At 48.1% G+C, this 25,265-nt stretch overlaps 1 protein-coding gene and 1 long non-coding RNA gene across 10 annotated transcripts in view; one reads left to right on the forward strand and one right to left on the reverse strand.

Moving 5' to 3' along the window:
• The window catches only part of JCAD (junctional cadherin 5 associated), an 83,121-nt gene that overhangs the window by 35,563 nt on the left and 22,293 nt on the right, over positions 1-25,265 (forward strand). For 3 of the 8 annotated variants that reach the window (XM_082618210.1, XM_082618211.1, XM_082618206.1), the window contains exons 1-2: positions 10,601-10,741; positions 24,901-25,242. The exons of 1 other annotated variant lie outside the window; for it this stretch is intronic. In XM_082618210.1, the coding sequence (XP_082474336.1) occupies positions 10,617-10,741; positions 24,901-25,242 (467 nt within the window). In that variant the 5' untranslated portion in view covers positions 10,601-10,616. Of the gene's footprint in view, positions 1-10,600; positions 10,742-11,129; positions 11,827-23,607; positions 24,422-24,900; positions 25,243-25,265 lie in introns of those variants that run through there. 4 more of the 8 variants (XM_082618213.1, XM_082618214.1, XM_082618212.1 and 1 more) reach the window with 4 other exon arrangements.
• LOC309802572 lies at positions 1,097-10,517 on the reverse strand. Of its 2 annotated transcripts, XR_014293832.1 has the most exons (5): positions 10,432-10,517; positions 8,350-8,458; positions 6,398-6,718; positions 3,786-3,936; positions 1,097-1,545 (listed from the first exon to the last, which is right to left on the reverse strand). It is a non-coding gene; the product is annotated as an uncharacterized lncRNA (long non-coding RNA). The 2 variants fall into 2 exon arrangements; XR_014293833.1 differs by lacking the exon at positions 1,097-1,545 and having other exon boundaries at positions 3,723-3,936.

Raw genomic sequence — 25,265 nt, forward strand, 5'->3', positions numbered from 1 at the left:
AGAGAGGAGGGCCACGTTGACCCGGTCCAGTCTGGATTCCAGGGCCTTTTGCCCCATGGAAGAAGATGGCTCCTAGAAGTCTATAGAGATTTCCTGCTTGTGAAATCCAGATTTAAATAAAAGAAGTAAAGCCTTTAAAAATTAGTTGGATGTGGGAAATGGAAGAAAGGGAGTCAGCCTCCTAAGACTCAGCAGGTATTGAAAGCATGGTGTGTTGGGATGGGATGGATACAGGACAGGGACCGGGGGGGTCGGCAGAGCTAACAGTTGCCCTGTCACCTTCCACCACAACCCTGTTCTGAGGATTGCAAGGATTGTCATGGCTTCTGCCCTTCCTGGATTCCTGTCCCCTGTGGGGATCATGGCAGCTGCAGATCTCCGGAAATCACTGCCGTTGTGTGTCCGAGTGGATGCGGAGCTGTGCCCATCAGTGCTACCCCTGCTATGACACACTCACATGTGAGGTGAGACACGATCCACCTGGGAACGTTTAAAAGCCAGGCCACATAGCCAGGCTGGCTCTTCTGAATGTCCAGGCCAGAGAATCTGGCTCAAGACACACAAAGAGGACTTGAACTTGAAATTGCCGAAACTTTCAGTGAGTTTTTTCTTTTCCTTGTTTTTGGCCGCGCTGAGCGGCTTCTGGGACCTTAGTTCCCCGACCAGGGATTGAACCCGGGCCCTCGGCAGTGACAGAGTGGAGTCCTAACCACTGGACAGCCAGGGAATTCCCTCAGTGAGTTTATAATATGGTCACATTAGGTTCATCTTGGCCAGTTGCCTGCTTGGTGCCCTCCCACTGAATTTGGAAGAAAAGGGTGAAAGGTCAGTGCAGTAATGTCCTAGCCACAGGTACACTATGTGGTAATGTCCAAAAGAAAAGTCATGCAGATTGACCCCCATCAGGGATGCTTCAGAGTACACTTGATTTAGACTCAGATAGCTATTTTGTCCACAGTACTTTTGTCAAGATTTCTAACACGTTTCTCCATTCTGTCGTCATTGGGTTAAAACTACTTTTCTAAATCCTGAAAGCTAGTTCTTTTACTGCCCTCTTCTCTCCCTCTCTCTCTTTCTCTGTCTCTCTGTCTCTCTCTCTCACACACACACACACACACGGAGCCACATGCTCAGATTAAGCTCTGAGCCTTCCTTTACATTTTACAGTAGGTAAGAGTCCTCTCATTAAAGTGTTCTCTTGGGATCTTGTGGTATCTGGGACCCCTGGCAGAATCAAGGTAGCTCTAAGTATCCTGCCTTGCACAGTCTTTTAACTAAATTCATTATGATATTTCAGTAGCTTTAGTTAAAACCTTTGTTTTAACTTAAAAGTGCAATGCTCTTTGAGATACCATTCTCTTCTCTGCAGAGCAGGAAGGAAGGAAGGAAATCACAGTCTTGCCTTTCAATTAAGAGGCTAAGTGGAACAGTCCCTACAATCTGCTAATCACCTAATATCTCTGTAACGTTTTTCCTACCACAAGCAAATGAATCCCGGCAGGCCTCAGAGATCTTGTAGGTTCAGTTCCAGACCACCTCAGTAAACTGAAGATAGAAACAAAACAAGTCACACAAATTGTTTTGTTTCCCAACGCATATATAAGTCATGTTTACACGTCTCTTAAGAGTGCAATAGCATTACGTGTAAAAAAAGTACATACATTAATTAAACATTTTATTATTAAAAATACTAACCATCATCTGAGCCTCCAGTGAGTTGTAATAACAAAGATCACTGATCACAGATCGCCATCACAAATATAATAATGAAAAATTTAGAAATATTGTGAGAATTATCAAAATGTGACACAGAGACACGAAGTCAGCAAATGCTGTTGGGAAAATGGCACCGATAGACTTGCTCAATGCAGGGTTGCCACAAACCTTCCATTTGTAAAAAACACAATATTTGGGAAACACATTAAAGCAAAATGCACTAAAATGACGGCTGCCTGAAGAGAAAGAAGTTTCTCCCTTGGTTCTCAACAAATGAGGGGCTGTGCTCAGCAGTTACATTTAGTCCCCAGAACTTGAAGACACTGGGAGCTCTTGTTGAGACTGTGTAATGGCCAGGAGTTTCCATCTCTCTCACTCACCCTCACGGGAGCCCCAGGAAAGGCGCAGCCTTCAACATTTATAACAGCTAACATTTACGGAACGTTGACTCTGTCCTGAATGCTTTCATAAAAGATCTCATTTGGTCCGTGTAACCACAGTGTGGTTTGTTATCCTGTAAGGAAACTGAGGCTCAGAGAACAAAGTGATTTCCCTAAAGACACCCAATCAATAACTGGCAGTCTGAAGACCCAACCCAAACCCTCAGGTTATGTCACTGCCTGACAAGCAGGGGAATTGGGACGCGTGTCACTGTGGACGCATCCGCTCCCCACACCGGGCAGCCAGTGGCTTTGTAAGTAAAGAGATCTACAGGGCAAGTGAAGAAGCATTACTAAGAGGACCTGTCAGTAGCAAGTTAATTCCAGGATATGTTGCAAACCGTGGCTCTTAAACTTTGCTGCTCATTTGAACCAAGGAACTTATGTAAAACGCAGATTTCTGAGCCCCAACTCTGGATTCCTAGCCAATGACAGCTACTCACTTCTTTTTTTTCAAACGGCCCATTACTTTAATAAAATCAGATGGTGACATTTTCAGCCTTAATGGTTTCTGTTGTGAATGGTAGTTGTCATCAGGTATCTTGTCATTTAGAAGCTTACAATCTGGTGTGATGAAGGAGGCCTTTGTGTGTGTAGGTTCTGCAGGAAGCATGTGCTTATTTTGAGATATTAGTAAAAATAGTGTCTCTACTATAGCGTGGAATACAAAGTGTAGCACACAACCTAGAAAATGGGAATGCTCAATAAATATACTTTACTAAGTAGCAGTGGGAGTTAACTGTGCACTAAAGATGTTTCATGGCCTTTAATTTAAATGTCATGTAAGTTTTTATGATACTAACCTCTGGTCAGCCAACTCTATTAGAAAGAAGAGAGCATTTTATTTTCCCAAAGCACTGAGGTACTGGCATCTGTGGGGCTCCTTCTTATTTTCTTTATATTAAAGTTTCAAACCTACATCTAAGAAAACCTATCTGTCTTTTAACTTTTTTTTTTTGCGGTATGTGGGTCTCTCACTGCTGTGGCTTCTCCCGTTGCGGAGCACAGGCTCCGGACATGCAGGCTCAGCGGCCATGGCTCACGGGCCCAGCCGCTCCGCGGCACGTGGGATCTTCCCAGACCGGGGCACGAACCCGTGTCCCCCGCATCGGCAGGCGGACTCTCAACCACTGCGCCACCAGGGAAGCCCTGTCTTTTAACTTTTAAATATATTCCCTTAAACATAGGTATTAAGACCTTAAAATCTAGAGATGATCATAGTAAGTGAAGTTAGCCAGACAAAGGCAAATATCATATGATGACGCCTATATGTGGACTCTTACAAAAAACAAAAGCAACACAAATGAACTTACTTACAAAACAGAAATAGACCCATGGACATAGAAAACAAACTTACAGTTATCAAAGGGTAAAGCGGGGGGATAAATTAAGAGTTTTGGATTAACATATACACACTACTATATATAAAATAGATAAACAACAAGGACCTAGTATACAGCACAGGGAACTATATTCAATATCTTATAATAACCTATAATGGAAAAGAATCTGAAAAAGAATATATATATATACACATATATGTATATGTATTACATAACTGAATAACTGTGCCGTATACCTGAAACTAACACAACATTGTAAATCAACTCGACTTCAATTTAAAAACACCTTAAAATTGTACATCAAATGGCTGAAAGTCAGATTCGCCCTCCAGCAGTTGCTTCAACATTAGACTATTTAGTCCTCATATTCCTCACTCTGTTACCATCTCTGTTTCCATGTGCTGGTGCCCTGTTCATGCTACAGTTCATTAGGAAAGCTGGGGAAAGTAAAAGTAAAAGTAAATTAATAATTATAATGGAACAACTTATTGTGAGTTCGCAGCAGAGAATCAGTAACTAGGAAATGTTCTACATTTTAAATTAACCCTTCCACATATAAAATCCATCATAACCTCATATGTAGATTTGCCCACTGATAAGCAGGTGGGCCCTGACCACAAATCAGGCAGTGTTCTCTGGAAAAGATATTAGTTTTGCTTATGAATAGCATCTGTTCCAAGAATGTATAATATTATGGCTCCAGCGTATGCTGTGTAGAGAGGAGAAAAAATAGGGGTGGATTTAATACTACATCTGTGACTAGTTAGTTATGGTAACCTTCAGGTATTTGGTGGTTTCAGCAAAAGTTCTAATACACATTCCAGGCATCAAGAACTATAGCGAAGACTGTAAAAATATTGAGACAAAGAATTAATGCATTCACTAGTTTGAGAAAACTAGAAAGTACATACAGCTCCCTGTTGACTTGAAGATTTCACTCAATTCATCCTCTCCAAGGGAGGTTTGCTGTGGGCTCCCACGCGGGGACAGAGGCTGTGGCCCAGGCAGATGCTGAGATTAGGGGCGACTTCTCAGTGGTGACCTCGAGCAATGGACTAAGTTTCCATTTATCCAGGGGACAGTGGGTGACAAAGGAAATATTGCAAGAGTTAAGGTGTTTCCCAGGAGCTCACTAACTATCGTCCCAGCCAAATGAGACACTGGGTTTGGACTCTTATTGTTATTTTTAAACCACTGCTGATGAAAAGCTGACTTTCACTAATGATTGATTTTCTTTTCTCAGACTTATGCTTCATGTCTATTAGATGCTTTCTACAAACCACTAATTATTCTCCTTGACTCTCTTATTTGCATGTTTTACATTATTTGCTTTTAGAAAATTTAATTTTTGTGGGATGACACCAAATGGCACGCAATGTGATATATCTATATCTATATTTATTGATATAGTGGATCAATCAATCACCTGGGTACTTAAGAGACTAATAAACAAAGGAGCAGTAGGCTGGGTTTAAGACAGAACACGGAAATAGCAGAAGTAAAACTCAAAACAAACTGAAAACCAATAGACCAAAAATTTGAGAAAACCTAGGCACTTTCTGAAAGTGTTGGTCATTTTTCCTTCAGTGACGCTCAGCCCTCTGCTCATTGATTTTACCCTGTTCATATGGTGAGGAATTATAACTCAGGATTTGCACAATGTGAGTTTAGGTGGCCATTTTCAGAGATATTCAGAGATATTCAACAATTCAGTTCAACCCTATGGAGCTGGGTGTGGTAAACAGAGGGATTGATTTGGGTCTTAATTTATAAAGGTGAGTGAGTGACAACTCAGAGAGGTCAGTGCCTTTGACAGAAAAGTTTAATGTCCCTCACAGATCACCTAGAAAGGAGAGGCATGCCACGGCATGCAGGGCCATGGGGGGAAGCACCAGTGTCCACCGGGGTCCAGAAAGGAGTGATGGGAAAGCAGAGGCCACAGCTTTTACTGGGGTCTCTGTGGGTAAGGCAAGACAGGGCTGGGAGACAGCTTGGGATTGGCTGGTTTGAATGACTCTGGTGGGCTCTGGGACATCAGGGCTGTCCCTTGTTGTCTGGGTTGATTTAGGGCATGGAAAGCATTGGCTTGGCGTGTGAGGGTTAGATAAGGAGGCTGTTTACAGCCTGGACTCCAGATCACGGAAGAGTTATAAACAACGGAGGCCAGTGCTTTGGCCCTGTGATTAATGGATGACAAACAGATAAATATGGGACCTAAGAAAACACAGTTAGGACAGGGTTGAGCCTATCCCTTCCATCAGGAACTCAGAATCCAGTAGCTGAACTAAATATGTAGGCTACACAGCAAATCCAGGTATATCATGATAAATGCTATCCTAGCAGCTTATGCCAAATGCTGTGGGAGTTTTATGAAGGCAAACAAGCAAAGATGTGGAAAGATTTCTTATACGGGGGATTTATAGTCTCTTCAGCACTCGACTTGAATCACTCCTTCAGAATCATCCAACCCTGGTAATGAATCCACGGAAGAGCTTAAGTCAAGGCCTAGCCAAGTGCCTGGCACACAACGAACACGAAACGAAAGGAAGGTCTTACCTCTCCCACTTTGGTGTCCTTTTTGCATGCTAGCCATCACCTACTCAATAAAAGCCTGATATCTTATTCTCTCCCCTGATGGGAGCTTTTTTTTTTTTTTTTTTTTGCAATTAGTGTTGATAATCAACTTGTTTCATAGTTGTTCACGTATCTCCCTTTTTTTTTTTTTAAACTTTATTTTATTATTTTGGCCATGCCACCCGGCTTACGGGATAGTAGTTCCCTGACCAGGGATCAAACCCGTGCCCCCTGCAGTGGAAGCACAGAGTCTTAACCACTGTTCTGCCAGGGAAGTCCCTCCCATTTTTTAACTTAAAAGTCACACAGGGTTAAAGAAAATACTTAGTTTTGGTTGCTTCTCAATCAGCTGGTGTGAGATGTCGGCAGAAGAGGCCAGAGTGCCTGTGCCTGTGTCTGGACACTGCGGTGCTGGCCTACGTCACTGTCCTCCTAAAGCCACATCTGTATCTCCCGTGTCCCAGGTGCTCCCAGCCAGCCACTGTCATTCCCCGGAGGACAGGAAAATTGCGTTTTCCTTATGAATCTGGCAAAGACTTGTAGACCGCAGTCCGGGGGATGCTTGGAGTGAACTGCATCTCTGCTCCAGGGGCAGGTGGCAGGGCTCGGGAGGGAGGCCGAGAGGCTTTCCCACAAGTGCGTGGCCTGATGGAGGAGAAAGTGGACAAAGAGAAAACAATGAAAAATAATTTTTCTCGTGCAATAACCATGCAGATTCAATCTCCTTAGAGTGAAGGTTTAGGACTGAAATACATTGGTCATCCTTTTTCTTAATCCCCAGGGTTGTCAAATTTCTGTGGGGGGTGGTGCCCAGTCTTCTAAGTCTGCCGTTAACAGACACCCAATGCACTTTATTCCCCCAGGGCATCCGCCAGCATCATGTAATGATGACGATGGCTGCTGTTCTGTGAATGTTTGTTATGTGCCAATCAGTCCGTTCGGCCCTCGACACACGAGTGCTGTTTCTTGTGCTCTCTCCCTGCTTCTCAAACCTTCTGGTGTATGCGAAGTATCTGGGCATTCACCGAAGGTACAGGTTCCAGGCTTTCAACTGCAGCAACCGGAAATTCGGATTGTGTCCAATGAGGCCCAGGAATCTGGCTTTCAGGCAAACCCCCCAGTTGATCTGGAAGTAAGTGGTCCAGGGAGTACACTTGGGAAAACAGATTTCTAGTTCTTGGTTAAAACTAATAATGCAGCATAGCATCTGAATTAATAGAAACTATGTTGAGGTCTAAAAACAAGTTTTCTTAGCACCTGTCGCCATAAAACCCTTTCTAGTTTTTGTATAACTATTATTGTCTGACTTTCTAGAACAAGCCAACAAGAGGGACTTCAAGATCTTATCGAGAACATTAATCTTTTTAGAAAACGAGAACTGGTAGTGTTTTTACAGACTGAGAAAAACATCAAAAAATAGTAAGTTAAAAGAAACCTTGTGGTAGGTCATCACCGAGGCCCTAAAGCAAGGACGGGGTGGGGTGGGTTTCTAGGTCCTTATAAAAGCAGCAAGTCAAAGGAACAAGGGTTTTGTCCTCTTTTATTATTTTTTTCCTTAAGAAGGCCGTTAAGCATTCTCTCTCTGGTCATCGCACATCTGCCCTGATGACTCAATAATCCAGTTCCTTCCTGAGTCTGTGAAATCTCTTCTCCAGGACTCGGAGAGAGGCGGAGACGCGCGGGCATCCGGGGCTGGATCCTGGCACAGGGTCCCCCTCAAGGTTGCTTTAAACCACATTTTTTGTTTTCTCACAATTGCATAAGCAGTAGACAGATTTTTCCCCCCGTGTTTAAATCTCCCAAAATCAAGTAGATGAGAGAGAGAGGGAGTTAAGTTACACCAAACTGAGAGTGGGAGGTGATGGGGGGAGGGAAAGGGGTTCTCTCTGTGGTCAAAATAAAACCTATGCAGGTGCTTTCTGAGTTACAGAGACCTGCCTTTTTTTCTAAAAACAATAACAAACATACGTATACACGTATACGTGCGTGCGTATATAAAAGGCAGAAGACCACATATACGCACATGGTTACACAGCTGGTTCGCACATCTGTCCACCACCCCTGGTCTATGTACTGGTGACCAGTGTGGGAAATGGGCGCAATGGAATTTCCTCCCCAGCTTTTACCTTCATCTGGGGAAACACCATGCTCCCGCTCACCTCTGTTTTCTTCCGTTTATAATTCAGACACCCGCCCCTCGTACTCATGTGCCTTTTCTATCTTGCCCTCCTCCCTCTTCACAGCGGTGTCCCCACATCTGCAGAAAAGTCTCCCACCTTCTTCCTTGCTTCCCACTGCCCCATCCTCCTTTTTTCATTCTGCTTGTTCTTCTGAAACGGCCTGAGTCATGGCCGTGATTAGAGCAGGGCCAGTGATGTGTCTGTGCTGAAGAAAGAGGGAAAGCAAACATTCTGAATGAGGCTGTCGTGATAAAGAGGCAGTGTCAGGAAACCACAGGCATCTTGGAAATCGTGACGTCATCTTCTCCGGCATCTCCAATATCGCGGTCTCGGTACCTCCCTCTAATGAAAGCTGCCTTTACCCTACCTTTCTGCTCCAACCGTTTCTTTCTGAAGAAGCTTTATGTGGGTTGGTTGAGTTTGTTTCTCCCATTGCTTCAGTGTTGTCTTCTGCTGCAACCTCACAGCATTTCAGCTACATTAGGAAGTTTCCGTGGGGCTGACCCAGAAACCCGACAATATAACGTTGTTCTATGGGGAACCGTGTCCTGATCTCAATGTGCTGGTTGATAAATGATCTTGCGGGAACATTTGGCTTCGTGTGTGTGCATATGTGTACTGCTGGGCACATGTAGATGTTTCCACACCCCAAAAAAGTTATTTCATTGTGTTGACAAATTGGGGACAAATGGGAGTGGTGTGTCATTGAAGCCGTCTATCCCTGAGAGATGCTTTTATAACAAGAAGTAATGTCACTGCTGTATATAACTGCGATTTCCCAGAAAAGCCTCTACATTTTATTTTCTTTGCTTTCTTCTCATCTTATTTTCCCAGCCCGGAGATGATCGCCTTCCTCTTTGCCTAAGTGCAACCTAGCAGGCCTTCAGGGTGCTTCCCGCAAAGCCTTCCCACAGAGCACTATTAAGACAGGTGTTAGTGGTAGGAGCTAACATTTCTGCATTCTTACCATGTGCCAGCTCAGTGCTAAAAAGGCATTATCTCACTTAACTCTCATGGCTTCCCTATGAGGTGAGCACTGTCGTTGTCCCTATCTCAACAGACAAGAAATGGAGGCTCACGGAAGTGAAGTGACACATCTAGAAAGTGGCAGAAGCACCCAAGATCAGGACCCAAGCCGTCTGCCCCTTGAGCCCCTGGTCATGCAGTGTGCTCCCATCTCCCGGTCCTGGTTTCCTCGGATGCACTATGGATAATGCACGATACAGCCCTTGATCATATTCTCTTTCTTTCCCGGCACTGGTGTGCTTGGCGTTTTTTTTTTTTTTTCTCTCGTAGACTGCACACTCCTTGTGATTAGGGTTCAGAATGAGAGTCTTGGGCCAGAGTCTGAGATTTGCTAACTGTGGTGCCTCCCTGAGACCCACCATCTCAGAGGACGATGGTGAGGATTAAAAGCAAATAATGCATTTGAAGGGCTCAGACTGGGGCCGCCCGTGGTGAGAGTACAAACGACTTTAGATATTATTGGTATGATGGCAACGAGCAGAGCCCGAAATCCATAGTGGGGCTGAACGTTTACCTAAAAATTCGTTCTGCAGGGGTCCCAGGCTGCTCCGCCCACCCATCTTTGCCTCAGTGAAATTGACTTAGCCAATACCCTCTCCCTCTCTGTGACTCATCAGCAAAGTTGAACACTTTGTCTTTTCTCTGCCCTCCAAAGTACAAGGACTTTTGCCGCCGCAGAACTGGCAGCAGCCTGATCACTGCTTCAAGAGAGGTGGAGGGGGCTGGAAGCAGGTAAATGCTCATCCCGCTGAGCTCCACCTCCTCCTGGCTTCAGTTTCCTCATCCGTCAGAGACAGGAGACAGGACGGAGCCGCTGACCTGTAAGGGCTCTGGCAGCCTCCAGCGAAGACTCTCAGGGGTCTGCTTTTAAAGAAGCAGATCCCAACACTAAGCTGTGGTCAACTGCTCTTCACGCCTTTCCTGCGTGCCTGTTTTTGTGAAAGTGTGTGTGTATGAGTGTGTTTGTGTGCACTTGTGTGTGGCTGTATGTGTGTGTGTGCATCTGTGTGTGAATATATGTGTGTGCATCTCTGTGTGGCTCTGTGTGTGAGTGGATACGTATTTGTGTGTGTGTGTGAGTGGACATTCGCACAGGGTTGAAGCAGCCCAAACCAAAGGGACAGGAAAGAGAGGGGAGGGTGGCCCGCTCACCTGTGCCTTCGGCGGAGCAGGAGGAGGCCTGAGCCCTCGGCTCTGCGTCCACCGCTCGGGTGCCGCCCTCCGGCCGGAGACCAGAGCCCGGAGGCCGCCAGGCGGGCGGGGCGGGGCGGGGCGGGGCGGGGGGCGGAGCGCGGGGTGGGCGGGGGCGATGGGCGGGGCGGCCGGCGGCTCCGGGCATGCTCGGCCGCGGCGGCAGCGAGCGGGGCGGGTCGCGCTGGTCCCCGGCGGGCCGGAGCGGCGGCGGCGGCGGCGGCGGCGGCGGCGGCGGCGGCGGCGCGGGGCAGCATGAGGGAGCCGCTCGGTAAGTCCCAGTGTCCCTCGCCCCTCCTGACTCCCACCGCCCATCCGGTCTGGTCCCACGGCGCCTCGCCCCCAGCTTCCCGCGCTCGCCCCCCAACTTCTCCAGCCCGGACGCGGCTCGGGTCGGCGCCCTCCCCAGCCCGCCGCGCGGCCTCGGGTGGGGGGCGCCGCTCTGCTGGGAGCGCGAGTCCCCGCCCTCAGGTGCCCAGCCCCGGGCGCGCGCTGCCCGGCCGGCGCCGAGGGCCGCGGCTGGCGTCGGCGCGCGTGTCGCCCCTCGGCGCGGGGGGGCCCGGAGGGCGGGGGTCGCTGCCGGGTCCGGCGCCTTCGCGGGCGTGTCCACCCTCTGAGCTGACAGCCGCTGCGCGGGGTCCCCGAGGTCCCGGTTCCCACGGCCCCCCGGCGCCGCGCCTTATCCGCCCGGCCGCGCGCGCCCGCCGCCGGGGGATCAGGGCCGCCGGTGTTAGGGAGCAGATCGCCGCCAGTGCCCGCGGCGGCTCGGCCCCCGGCTGCCGGCGGTGAAGCGGAGGAGGGAAAGGGAAACCGGGCGGGGGAGAAGGGCAGGGCCCCGCCCGAGAGCGCCGTGCGCCTGGCTGACCAGCTCCCTGTGCGGTCTGCAGCGCGCCCGCCCGCCGGGCCCGGGTCTCCGCGCGCACCCTCCGCGCCCCGCACCCGCGGTCGCCAGCGGCTCGCCCCCGAGGGCCAGGGGTTTCCTGCACGCCCGACCTACGGCTCAGGGCGCCGCTCTCGCCCCCGAAACGGGCCAGAGCAGCCGAGCGCCTGGGATTCTCCTAGGGGTTTGGAAAAGCAGCTGTGATTTCACTACCGAAGGAAAAAATGGAAACGGGAACTTGACGCCCGCGCAACCTGGCCGCGCCCCAGCCCTCGCTCGTACGCGCTCTCCGGGGGCAGAAGGCTTCGGGGATCTAGCTTAGGCGGGTTCCTACCCCCGCCCGTCCCCTGCCGCCCCTGGCCACCCCGTGCTGCGTCTCCCGCCCCGGCTCTAGACGCCTGGCCTGCTGGGGAGAGAGCGGAGCCCTGCGGACCACACAACTCGGAGGTCTTCCTTTCGTCTTTTCAGTTTCGCTAGTGTGTATCCCGGGGATCTGAGATGCGGGTTGGACGATGGGAGGGGATTCGTGGGAGGGGGGGTGGGACAGGGATTCAGGCGGCCAGAAACGCTTGGGCGAAAATCTCAGACGCAGTCGTCTGAGTGGGCAAAACTTTAGGGAAACGTTGCCGTATGTCAGGTAGTTTTAGAATTTAAGATGAATGGATTAAGACCGTCCAGCAGGGCAGGCGAGTGTAAGTTTGTTTGGAAGTTCCACGCAGATTCTATTCGAGGAACTCGTGTTGGTTTTCGTGTGAAGTGGGGAGTTTGGTACCTTCGTTCGGTTTTCCGTAATGCTCTGTGGGTTTGGACTTTATATTTACCTTGATAGTACGTGTCTAATTCTTGGCCACCAGCTGAACAAGCTTCCTGAAGGGCTCCAAGTGTTACTCAGGGCAGGCAGCGTGCAGCAAACGGTTTCCCTCCCGCTAGAGGGGTGAGCAAATATTTGTTGAACAGAGGCCTTCATCTGCTGGGCCTCCCTCCCTCCAGACTTCACCCGCCGTTGCAGAGATGGGAAGGTCAGGCCTTTGGCAGGCCCAAGAGATTTAGGGGGATTGGGTGGGTGGAGGAATCCCGTGCCAGAAAGGAAAAAAAAAAGAATTTTTGTCTTTCCACCTCCTTGGAACATAACTTAAAATGCCCGAGTGTCCACACGCTCTGGAGGGTTTGACAGGCTAATCAGAGTTATCCAGTAACGCATCTGAGTAAGTCACAGATTCCAGAGACATTGGGCCGTAAAATTTTAGCTATAAAAGGTAACTGACGACTGGAGGTACACAAGGAGAATAAATAAGGACCAATTTTTCAGTTAAAAAAAAAAAAACCTTTGAAAAGATCCTTGGACTCTAATCTTTAAAATGCAGTTTAAAACTAAATCTTAGAAATGGTATGAGTAAAGAAAGCCCGGCAGTCTGCAGCCCCTTGCTGGAGAGCCCTCGAGTTTGGGAGGACAGCAAACACTGGCCGGGCTGTTCAGAGTCCAGCGTTTCTCTGTTAATGAGCTTGGCGGGTCTTCTCGCTAATGAATCTAAAGAGAGTTTAGAACGCAGAGCGTTGGATTGAAACAATTGTTCTGTTGTGGGTTTTATTTTGAGAAGCAAGGGCTACGTCTCTGAAATCCTCTAGGCCGGTGGCTGAACCCATTACTGCAGTTTATTTGGTTTTTCAGCAGATGTTGTTGTTCACCTTTTGGATGGGAAGTGTTATCTCAGTCGTTGAAACCTTGCTATTGTGCTTTGTTTCGAGGGCGGGCTGACTTAAGGAATGCAGCCCTCACTAAAGGGGCACTCACTTGCTAAAGCCAGCAGCCCAGAGGGGCTAGAACAGTCTCCAATACTTTGATATAGTCTTTAAACCTTACATGTTATTGAAAAATACCGGAACCGTCCGGATGCTAAAACCTCAATTATCTTGTTTTGAATTTGTGATATTTTGTTTAGTTTGGCTTATTACCTTAACTTTCTTTAACTAAATATATTTTCCAGAAACTTTCTAAAGGTAATATATTGATAGCTGGGAACAGCCTGGCCCAACTGACAGAGCCTTATTCTCAGACCACTAAATATCCTTGTAGTTTGCTGCTTTTTGGTTATCTCTCTAGAGCTTTCTCATTCAGCTTGTTTCTTCTGCATGTAAGTCTAAGAATTTAGATACTATTATAAAGACACACCAAGATACATATGTCAAGGAGGGAAAGAAAAGGGAGAGAGAGAAAGCAACTGTGTATAGGAAGACTAATTGGAGAAACAGAAACCAGATGGTTTTATCTCTTGACACAGTGGGGTTTGGGGGAACTTTTACTTCTTACTTAAATGCTGAATTTTTCAGCGTTTATTTCTAGAATAGCATTATATGACTTTAGTAATTAGAAAATAAATAATGTAAGAATTATATGAAATAATTTAAACTTTAACATTTTTAAATATTAAAATGTTGGCTCTTTTATTCAAAACAAAACGAGTGTGTTATACGTTTAATAGACTACTTTAGGAATCTTTGTATGTGGAGTTTGATGTCTGTGATGATAGTGGAATTTAATTCTAACGTATTATAAGTTTTAACAGTTGTTTTTGCAAATAGCCAACAATTCCAGAAGATTTAGAAAATCTTATCCAATTTCAGTCCTTTTCTTAATGACTGCTAATCTTTTGGAAATATTAATGAGGTACTTAGGGTCTCTTACAAATGGGTGAGGTCTCCAAAGCAATAATTGTGTGACAGAATTTAGAGGTGAAAGAGAAGATGTGTGTGTGTGTGTGTGTGTGTGAATGTGTATGTATGTGTGTTCATACAAGTTGTGGGTGAAGAGACACAGAAGTTAGAAGAGATAATATTTATGAAAAAAATAAAGTCTGTAATATTTGGTACTTTATTTTCTTCTCTTTTTGAATCAGTGCCTTAATACCAACCCAACCCAGCAAGATTAGTGTTCCAGGAACCTTCTGATCTCAGACCCAAGTTTTCCATCTCGTTGTTGTTGTTGTTTGTCACCTTGAAGAAACTTAACTCCGTGATGGTTGCCCTACTAAAAACTGTGACTTCCCAGATTCAATGCGCTTTTTATGTCTAAGGAGATTTTCACCACTTGAGGGTCCTGGCAGAGCTGGTCATCCCTCTGTGGTGTGGTGACGACAGTGTGTGAGAACTTACTGTCCCAGAACTTAAACTGTTGAGCTCTTTATTTAATTATTAAGACTGGAAAGGGAAATGGCAATCCTCTTGCTCATAATAAAATACATGGCTCTACCATCAAAAAAAAAACACCAAAAAAAAAAAAAAAGCTGTAGAGAGCAATAAAAATCCATGCATCAGCTAGCAACATGCCTCAATCTGGTTTGTTTTGTGTCTTGGCTATTCACCTCTTGTTTAAAGAAAGTACTTTGTTATATATTAATCATAACATTTGACCAAAAAATTGTCAGTTGAAGAAATATTTACAGTCAACTGCCAACAATTTGAGGGACTAATTGCATCTTAAGGATGGAATGTCAGCAAATGAAACTGAGAAGGTTTTCTAGAAGAGTAACAATGTCTCATCGAGACCTTTAGAATGCTACTTGTAATCTTACATACAATTCTGTCAGCAGAACGTGATTTTGAGCCTACTATAATCAGGCTAAGTATATCTGTAGCAGATAAGATGCAAATACCATATACTAGACCCTTTGAGCCTTACGTAATTTACTATTCATTTTTTTCTTTTCTTCTGTGTCACTTTTATGCTCATTGAGTCTTCCAAATATGCAGTACGTTTTCAGTGGTACATTTTCCTAATCCTACCTATGTAGCTTTTTGTTTTTAAGGGTGTTTTTTCCCTGATGATGAAATAATAATAAGTTAAAGTATAAGAAAGTGCCAATATTTGACCATTTTTTACCCACAAAACTTCATATGGTTCAATCTAATACATTTCATGACAGAACATCATAAAATACAGTAAAGTATAAATGAGGACTTTTTTTTAAAAACTCAGAATCCAGTACCACTGTTGATATTTTGGTATGTTTCCTCTTCCCCACACTGTGTGTGTGTGTGTGTATGTATATAAATGAAATTGTATTATATGCACTGAATCTAGGCTTTTGTAAACTGTCTATTTAACATGGTACCAGGAGCATTTTCTCCTGTGCCATTATATATCTGAAAACATCATTTTATACACCTGTGTGCATATTATAGTCTACCACGTGGATGCACCAGAATTTTAACCATCCCTTAAATGAACATTTAGTTTAGCTTTTTTTCTGTTATCATAATTCAAACTTGGATGAGTATCCTTATATAAAACTTTGTGTGTATCTTGGATGATTTCATTAGGATGGACCCCTAGAAGTGAGGTTATTAGTCTATAGGGTTTCAGATTTTTAAAGATCTTATAACATTAATCACTTTTAAGAAGGGAAATAGCATTTACCTACAGACCCCTGCACACATTCATACACAAATAGGAGAACCCTTACAGCTCACTCACCATGCCCTCACCAACAATAGCTATTGCTTTCTAGAAGCTTCAGTAATTTGAGAAGTGAATAGTGGCATTTGGGTTTAATTTGCGTATCCTTGATCACAGGTGAGGGCGAACATTTGTTTCATATTTTTAATTGGGTATTTGTCTCTTTCTTAGTTTTCAGTGCTAGGCAATTGTTAAAAAGGCAGAAAAGTGCTGGTTGATTTCATGAGTTTATTAATATTTTGTTTCATTTCACTGTCTAGCGGAGCCTGCTAACCATCAATATGAAAAGACGGAACATTTTTATAAATGGGAAAAGAGGCAGTGGAGTCTGTTTAGGTAAAATGCGTTTGCAAGGCTCGACCTCTAGTGATGAGAATGCCCATGACTGGAGTCACGCCTCCCAGCCTAGGAGCTCCTCAGGCGGGGGTGTCGGCGGGGCTTGTGTGTCTTTGTGTTCTCAGAGCGCGGGGCCTGCCCACCCAGTGCAAAGCAAGTTGCAGTCAGTGGGCATCGCTGTGCTCGGGCTCTTCGGGGAGGGAGGGTGCTGGATGGTAGACCCCCTGGCCTTATCTGCCTCCTCCTCCTCCTCTCAGCGTGTGGCCGCTTAGCTCTGCTCTCTGGGCTGGCCTCTGTATGGGTGCTACTTACGAGGCCAAGGTCAGAGGGTCTATCTTCCTGTGACCCAGTTAGCTTTGTTCTGTGTCAGAGCCACAAGCTGTATTCTCTTCCCCGGGGCCGGCTGACTTAGACATGCACGCTGCCCATCACAGGGGAGAAGAGGCTAGAGAGGGGGGCGATTTCTAGAGCTAGAAGGACCCCGAAGAACCTCTAGTTCAGTCTTCTTAATTTACTTCTTAGGGAGAAGACTGAAACCCCTAGGTTCTCTCCTTTTCTCCTATGCATCGTCTCAGGCTTGGTTCCGCACAGCAGATGGGTACTGAGCAACGTGGAGGAATGGAAATCCGTCCCTACAGCGAGGGGGTGGACAACCCAAGTTCAAGCTCGAATGCTGATGGGCTGTTATCAGTGCTTTCCTAACCTCACCGTCCCTTCAGCCTGAATATAAAGGGTACGGCTGATATTTACAGAACTTAGAAGCCCGCCGCAGAGTAAGGTGGCTTTAAGTGGTCTCACTCGGGTTCTTTGGAAAGGACAAGAACTCTGATGAAAAGCCATTCGAGAATGATTTGGGCACAAAGAAGTTTTGCAGGAATAAGTTGGTTACATTAAAATCGAATGGCCTGTCATCTTCTCCAGCCGAGAGTTGTTTCCGATTTCTGTGTTTCTCCTGATGGAAGGACCATCACCTTAGTCACCAAGACCAAAATCCGTGGTACTCCTTCCCGTCAAAGTCACTCTCGTTAATTCCCCTTTTTCCTTATCCCCTCTGCTACCACCCCTGCACAGTACAAAAGGCGGGGCTTGTGACTGCTTGTCCTCACGTCTGTCCTGTTCTGACCACGTTAGTCCTTAACTTTCCTGCCACGGTCAGTGTAAAGCGCCTTTCCTTTATCTGACCAGACCCTTCTGTGGTTTCGCACTGTCCGCTCATTTAAGTCCGGATCCTATTACCGTTGCAGATAAGGGTGGCTGTTTCTTTTCTTTTTTTAAATAAATTTATTTATTTATTTATATTTGGCTGCGTTGGCTGCATTGGGATGCGCGTGGGCTTCCTCTAGTTGTGGTGAGCGGGGGCTACTCCTCATTGCAGTGCGCGGGCTTCTCATTGTGGTGGCTTCTCTTGTTGCAGAGCACGGGCTCTAGGCACGCAGGCTTCAGCAGTTGTGGCACGAGGCCTCAGTAGTTGTGGTTCACAGGCTCTAGAGCTCAGGCCCAGTAGTTGTGGCTCGTGGGCTCAGTAGTTGTGGCTCGTGGGCTCTAGAGCGCAGGCTCAGCAGTTGTGGCGCACGGGCTTAGTTGCTCCGCGGCATGTGGGATCTTCCTGGAACAGGGCTCGAACGTGTGTCCCCTGCATTGGCAGGTGGATTCTTAACCTCTGCGCCACCAGGGAAGTCCCAAGCATGGCTATTTCTATGTAGATAATTTTTTTCTCTTAGAATTTAGTTTTTTCTGAAAGTTACAAGCTCCCCTCCCATTTCTCATACGTGCAGTTTGTCTGCTTTTCAGCTTCACGTGGCAGCTTTCATGAGAACTCCAGGTCCCCAACCAAGAGCCTGGAACCCAAAATAATTGAAGAGGTCTGCTGAAGGTCAGAGAGCATCGTGCGGCGTATTTGTGAATGAATCGTGTTACTGAGTATTTAGAAGTCAGGGCTAGTATGGCCATCAAGACGTTGCCATCAGCGAGGCATGAGCCCTCGTGTGTGTGTGTGTACATGTGTGTGTGTGTGGTGTGTGTGCTCAGCGTACAAGGGAAGTATCGCCTCGAAGAGCCATCCTAGTCCAAGAGAATAAATAAGAATTTTTTCCTTTTAAATATAGTTTTTCATCTTCATGCCACCATGCCTTCTCTCCTTCCTTGTTTATATTTATGCATTATTTGGTAAATTAGGAAACTTCTGTTGCTTATTAAGGAAGGAAATTTAGAGCCTAAAATAGTAGCACGTGCTTTGAAGCTAGACAGACCTTGGTTTGACCCTTGGATCTGTGCTTACAGGCTGTGTCACCTTGGACTCTCAGCCTTAGTTTTCTTGTCTATAAAATGGAGACATTCACATCCACAGCAGGACATTTACTGGGAGCAGAAAACAAAGTGTGCCAGGCGGCTAGCGAGTAGCTGGCAGGTTGCAGCTGCTCCGGGCATGGATGACGTTAGTATCTTTCATGTGCTGCTCTTCTGAGCTTGTAGAACAGGCTCTTCCTTCTGCTTTGTGCAGAGAGAGTTAATTGCAGCGGTGGCGGGGGGATAAATTCACCACAGATTGGAAGATGTTCGTGATTAATTCGTCCTGCATCTCCTGGAGGGTATTTGAGCATCTTACCACCTAGCCCAGGCATCCTCGAGGGGAAGAAAAGTAATAGAATATAAACCTAGTGATGTCATGAATCAACCCAAAAACCCGACCCGGGAAACCGAGCTGTTCAGCATTGTTATTCCTCTCCCTCCCAGCCCACCCCTCTAAACCACGTAAATCAGAGCCTGTGTGCCGTAAGCATGTCTCTTTGGGCCTCATCTCATGGATTTAATCTAATCTAAACCAGTCCTGTCGAGGTGAACAGGAGAACTGTGGGCTGAACTCAGTCTTCTCACCCCGCTCAGGGTTCCTTGTCTTTTATTTCCTTCACTGTTTCTTCGATTATTTTAGGAGTCTTGATGCTTATAAGTATGCATCTTAATAACAGAACAGAGGGGGGGGAAGCAATAGTTTGCATTTAGTGTAACTAGTTTTTGGTGTGTTGTTGCACACTCAGCACAAAAGTTTTCTTCTGTGAAAAGAGACTTGTTGGGCCTCCCTGGTGGCGCAGTGGTTGGGAGTCCGCCTGCCGATGCAGGGGACGCGGGTTCGTGCCCTGGTCCGGGAAGATCCCATATGCCGCGGAGCGGCTGGGCCCGTGAGCCATGGCCGCTGAGCCTGTGCGTCCAGAGCCTGTGCTCCGCAACGGGAGAGGCCACAACAGTGAGAGGCCCGGGTACCGCAAAAAAAAGAAAAAAAAAAAAAGAGAGACTTGTTATAAATCCGGTTTTCCTTCTTTGTATATACTGTCCCACAAAGTTTGCTTTAATCAAATGGCTTGTGTCGCTCAACTCAAGTTGTATAAACAGGTGAGAAGTTCTCTGAGCCGGGTGGCCAGGTTGGGCCCTGATTTCTCTTTGGTGACATTGAGCAATGCCACCAAGTCCAGTAGAAATTGCTCTCCTGACATCCTAATAGCTACTAGAAGCCACACGCTTTTCTTTGGAATAAGTGGCCGATCCATCAATTTTACAGATTAGAAAACTGAGGCTTGGAAGGTAAGTCACTTGGTAAAGGCCATCCACCAGGCAGAAGCCAGGATGGAAAGCTAGGCCCTTCTGCCAAGAAAGCTCTCTGACCTGCTCCGTTTTCGCTCTGATCAGGTGGAAGTCTGCAGGCAGCTTCCACGTGAGATGAGAAGAAACAGCTGAACATACGCCACCCAGAGAAGGAGACCCACCAGGATACATGGTCCTTTTACCAGGCCATCAGGTTTTTATTGGGGTGATAGAGTTTTTCAACTGGTTTCTCAATTTTGTCTTTGAAATGATGGACTTAACTCTAGCAATTTATGGGGCAGAGAATAGTAGGAAAAGATGAAAAGAGCCATGGTGAACTCAAAAGAGATAAAATGCTGCTTCCTGGCTCTCTCAAACCAAAAAGAATAAAAGTGGCAGCATTGCAGGTCCAATTCACGCTGAGGGTTCCTTGGTGGCCCTCTTAGCTCCTGCTACACTGGGTTTTATCTATCAACCAGTGATGCTGTGTTCCAAGGCCTCAGGTCTCAAGCCCCAGGTAGATCACAGGTAGAGGAAGGAAGCAGGAGACTGTACTTTCCCTTAAGGAGATTTATTTCTTTTCATCTTATGCTCTTAAGAATAGGAAAGTAGCTTCACTTAGTTGCTGTGACTTTTCTTGAAATTTTTGATAGGATAGAAGAGGTGCATTTGTTATTGAGAACAGAACAAGGAACTTGTTAGACTAAGGAATTTCTCATAACTTGATGGGATCATTGAACTTGACAAAATTTCAGGGGTCATCTAGTCCAGCATCCTGACCAGCGCAGGATTGATTTATACATTAGTGCTTTCCAAACGGTAGGTTGTGACCGCTTAGTGTGGCACTGAATTTAGTGGGTGGTGACCAGCATTTTTCAAAAGTGAAAATAGAATAGAAAATATTATAGCACCCGTCAGGATGTGAGGGTAAATATTTTTCCTTTCAAGTTTTGACTAATGTGTGTACACACACCTTCAGTGGATTGCTGTAAAAACAACAGAATTTACAAATCCGTTGCCTTGACCGCCACTGAGGACTCTCCCAGCCACGAACTCCCCACTTTCAGAGGCAGCCAGGCCCTGATGGACTGTCCTGTTAACACGTGTGTCCTTATCTTAAATGTCTTCTCTGCATTAATGGTATTCAGATAGTCATAGAATGAAAAAGATACTGAAAGTGGGCTCCTTTGTCTCTGTCCTTGTGTCCTGGGATTCCTTCCCTGAGAATGTATCTAGGTACCTGCGCTGACTGGACCGCTCTGTATTAGATGTTCCACTATGACTATTTGATACAAGGTGACAAAGTAGCAAAGAAAAAAATTTCTTACATGGACTGGCTGGAAAATCTTACTAACAGGGTGATCTCACAGTGCAGCTCTACCTTGAGGGATTTGTTTGGCTTAGAAGCGATCTTCCAGAGGCCTTCCTGACCCCTTGAGACCCTGGGTGAGGGTCCCGTCTCTCCTCCTGTCCTTGTTCCCGTCGCAGCGCTATGACACTATGGGGAGGGGCAAGCTCCCGTCGGTGTACATGCGTGTGCCATGCTTCAACGACCTGTTTTCCCTCTGTCTCTACAGCAAGCCAGTGAGCTCCTTCTCGAGAGCAAAGAACGTGTCTCATTCATTATTATAGTTTCAGTGTCCAGTGCATCCTAGGCCCTCAGGAATTGTGTTTCCACGTTTGGGACTCTATAAAATAACATTTGCTGTTGTCAGTGACTCGGATGACAATGGAAGTGTCCCTTCCTGGAAGACAGCTGTCTGGGTGATAGAAAGCGGGCGTGACTTTGGAAATCAAGAGTCACATCCCAAGTGATACGAAGGGAATCAGGAACGGTCTAGTGGTCACAGTGAATAAAGAAGGTGAAAGCTTTTCATCGGGCAGGTAACCCTTCAGCCACAAAGGAGCCATCGCTGCACGATAAACGCAGTCTCACACTTGTGTGCGAGTTACGCTTTTCCCTGTACTTATTTGGCCCTCAGAACGGTCTGGTGAGCCAAGAAGAGAGTGGCCTTGTCATTTTGCAGATCAGAAAACTGAGGTTTGGTATGGTTCATGACCTGCCTCCGGGATCATGGCTGGGGCTGGGTGTCAGCATCACCATGGGGATGAAAAAGCTCCTGCCCGGGGACTGTGCTGGTGCCCTTGAACAACACAGGTTTGACCTTCGCGGCGCCGCAGATACACAGATTCTTTTCAGTAAGCGCCTCCTTACAGGGTGTGAGCCTGCACGCCCAGGCTCGGTTGACTCCGCGGATAGGGAACCGAGGATACAGAGGGACCCTGTGTACCGAGGCCTGACTGTAAAGTTAACCCCAGATTTTTGATGACCCGGCGTCAGTGCCCCAAGGGTCCACTGTACACACACATCTCTCCAAGTTGTAAACCCTCATGTTATAATAACTTGCATTTATGTCCAGCTTTGCTGTGTGCTTGTCTGAATAGCAGCCCTTTGGGCTGGTGGGCAAGGGTGGCCTCGGGTACCATCCGTTTAGAAGGCCGCTGTCTCAGGGCTGGGCAGAAAGTTTGAAAGGGCGCATCTCCTCCTCAGCACCTTGGCGTCCCCTCCTGGTGGCCGGGGGATTGATGCGTTAGGGACAGGCCAGTCCTTCTGCAGTAGGTAAGGATGCTACGGGAAGGACACTGAATCCGAGAGGGGTTGGAACCACCGTGTGGCTATTGAGAACTCTGTCTGAGGGGAGGGGTGATGTTTGGTCTGGGGTGGAAAGGAGGTAGAAGACCAGGCTCTGAGTTGGGGTCGAGAAGTGGTGAGTGTCAGCCAGAGAGAGAGGGGTCCTCTGGGGATTGGGTGGGTGCTGGGCATCCCACCCGGGCAGCAGGGCCTGTGGGTCACCCCCTCCCATGGGGCCCCATGGCCTGCCTGCTGAAGCTGCTGTGCTTCATTCTCCTGCTCCCCCAGGCTGCTGGCCTCTAAGGCCGAGCAGGTTAGGATTCCTCCCAGATCAATACACTTTTGACCTCAAAACTCTAAGGTCAAGTACGGCTTGTTTGAGTTTGTATCTTTTTTGAAAGGTATTCACGGCCTGGCCTGATCTGGCTTGCCACTTAAGGGTTTGCTAACTATACTTACAGACAGAGCCAGGATGGACCGGCTCACCTAATCCCAGGAGGACAGTGACCCACGGACATTTTCCTTGAGGGTCATTGCTTCTTACCACTCTCACAGTGGATTCTGTGGTGGACGCTGGCCTGCTCCTCTGCGTACTGGGTGGCCAGTTGGGGTGCAGCACACTTGGCTTTGCTTTTAAAGAGCCTGACGTAGTAACGGAGAGAGAAAAACTGAGTGTCCTCGGACCTAAACTCTAACTTTAGCCGTGGTGCCGACTGGCTGTGTGACCCTGAGCCAGTGAGTCTGGGGACCCTAGTCTAGGCTACCAGGATTCTGTTGCTGTGTCATTTCTTTACTCCTGGTATGACTGTACCCCAAGTCTATTTTAAATGCCAGTTCCCCATCTCATACACATGCATGTGCAGTTTATGGAGTGAACTCCTAATCATGCTTCAAAACCTAGCTCAAATGTCCCTTTCTCCCACTGTGCATTCATTCAACAGTGATTTGTTGAGAGCATACTATGTGCCAGATGCCAGGGGCCTAGCACTGAACAAAACAGACCTTGCCTCCACAATCCCACGGCCCTGGGTTTGTGATGGGATCGCTTTCCTCTGCAGTCCCAGCCCAGGGCCCGGCTCAGTGGAATCGGAACAACCGCTCGCCTCTCTGGTCCTTGCATTTCTCTGGCCATGTTGTACAAGCCCCTTAGAAGACGCGCAGCAGCAGGGTCAGGAGGGGCAGAGTTGCTGTGGAGACGGTTGCTGTACAGCCACGGCAGGAGCTTGTGGATGTTCCATGACGTGTAGGTACCTGACGGAGGATCACAGACTTCCACAGTCTGGTCCCCCCACCCTCTCCGTGCTGACAGCGGAGACTTTGCTGCTGCCGGGCCTAGAGTGTGATGAGGCTGAGGACACGCACAGTCAGCGGGATCCTGTGATGGGCCCCGGGGAGAGGTCCCGTCAGCAGGAAGCACGTGCGCCCCCCTGCGCCCCCTGCGCCCCCCTTTCACCTGCAGGCGGGCGGCAGGCATTTCCTGGCCATTGTTTGCAGGGGCTGCCACGGTGCTCGAGCTATTTCCGTCCACCAGCCAAGCGGGGCTGGAGCTGGCCGGGCTCTTCCAGGCCAGCATCACAGCCCAAGGAGAGGCAGCGGCAGGTCTCACCAAACCGCCTTCCACCCCATTAGCAACGGGAAGATGCAGGAAAGAAGATTCTCTGGTGTAAAAGTCAACATGGCAGTGCCACGTCTGTGCATGCACGTGCTTTCACGTAGGGCTCTGTCCATTTTCATTCTTCTTGGCCGGTACCGTTGTCTTAGGGCAGTGTGTTTGGGGAAGTTGCCACTGTTAAACTAAGGTGCCCGGGCAGGATTCGGACGTGGGCACCCTGGGCTCAGAGGTGCAAACCGTCTCCCCAAGATACGTTGCGGAGCGATTTGATTCTTACAGGTTTCGTGTGGGAAGAAACTTGGGATCGTGTAGCGCGTTGGGTGTGTAGGCTTGGTCAGCGTTTCTCATTCAGGACTGAAGATCTATTTTCAGCGGCTCGTTACCCACCCAGATTGCGTCTGCTGAAGTGCATCCTGGCCCTGGGTGGATTAAAGATCCCGCTCTGCCCTCTTGGAGCAAAAGGTGTGTCTCCGAGATGAAAGCAGAGAAGTACAGTAAGATTAAGCTGGGAATGTCTCTTTTTAGCAGCATGGAGTAGTAACTGCAGCTTCCGAGTCTCTCTTTGTTTTGTCCTCTCTCCGGTGTGTGTTGTCCTCCAATGTCTGGGGTGTGGACGCTGAGGACACCGTCAATCATTTCATGGCTTAAATCGCTAGTCTGACTCTCCCGCCAGGCCAGGCGCGGCCATCCGAGGGCGGGGTCCCCAGCTTCGGCGCCCCGCCCTGGCTCAGCGGAATCAAAGAACAGACGCTGCCTCTCTGGTCCACGAGGGGCCACCTCGCCCAAGCCCGGGCTTGAACGAGCTGCAGGAGCCCCCCTTCCCTTCCTCTGCTGGCACCGCGCCCAGGGTCCAGCCTGGTCGGGGTCGAGGGCGGGCGAGGCGCGGGGCCCCAGCGGGAGTCGGTGACGGCTCACAGATACTCTCCTTCCTTGTCCCGCAGTGTGGGTCCTGCCACCTCGACGGCCCCGGCGGCGGGGCTTGGACGCGGCCCGAGCGCTATGTACAGCGTAGAAGACCTCCTGATCTCCCACGGCTACAAGCTGTCCAGAGAGCTGCCGGCGCCGCGCAAGGATGACGGGGCGGGGCGCCAGCCCGTGAGGCCCCGGGCGCCGGCGGGCCCCGGCCTGCTGAACGGCTGTGACGATGGCGCTGCCGCCTCCGCACGCGGCCAGGCCTCGCTGGGCACCGGCCGCCTGAGCGAGCCCGACAGCCGCGGCCGCGGGCCTCGGGGCCTCGGGGAGTCCCCGAGCGCTGCTGCCGCTGCGCGGATTTCCGAGGCTGGGTAAGCTGCAGCTGAAGCCCCCG

The sequence above is a fragment of the Mesoplodon mirus genome (genome assembly GCF_964341445.2).
Source record: "Mesoplodon mirus genome assembly, chromosome: 4".
Classification (NCBI taxonomy): domain Eukaryota; kingdom Metazoa; phylum Chordata; class Mammalia; order Artiodactyla; family Ziphiidae; genus Mesoplodon; species Mesoplodon mirus.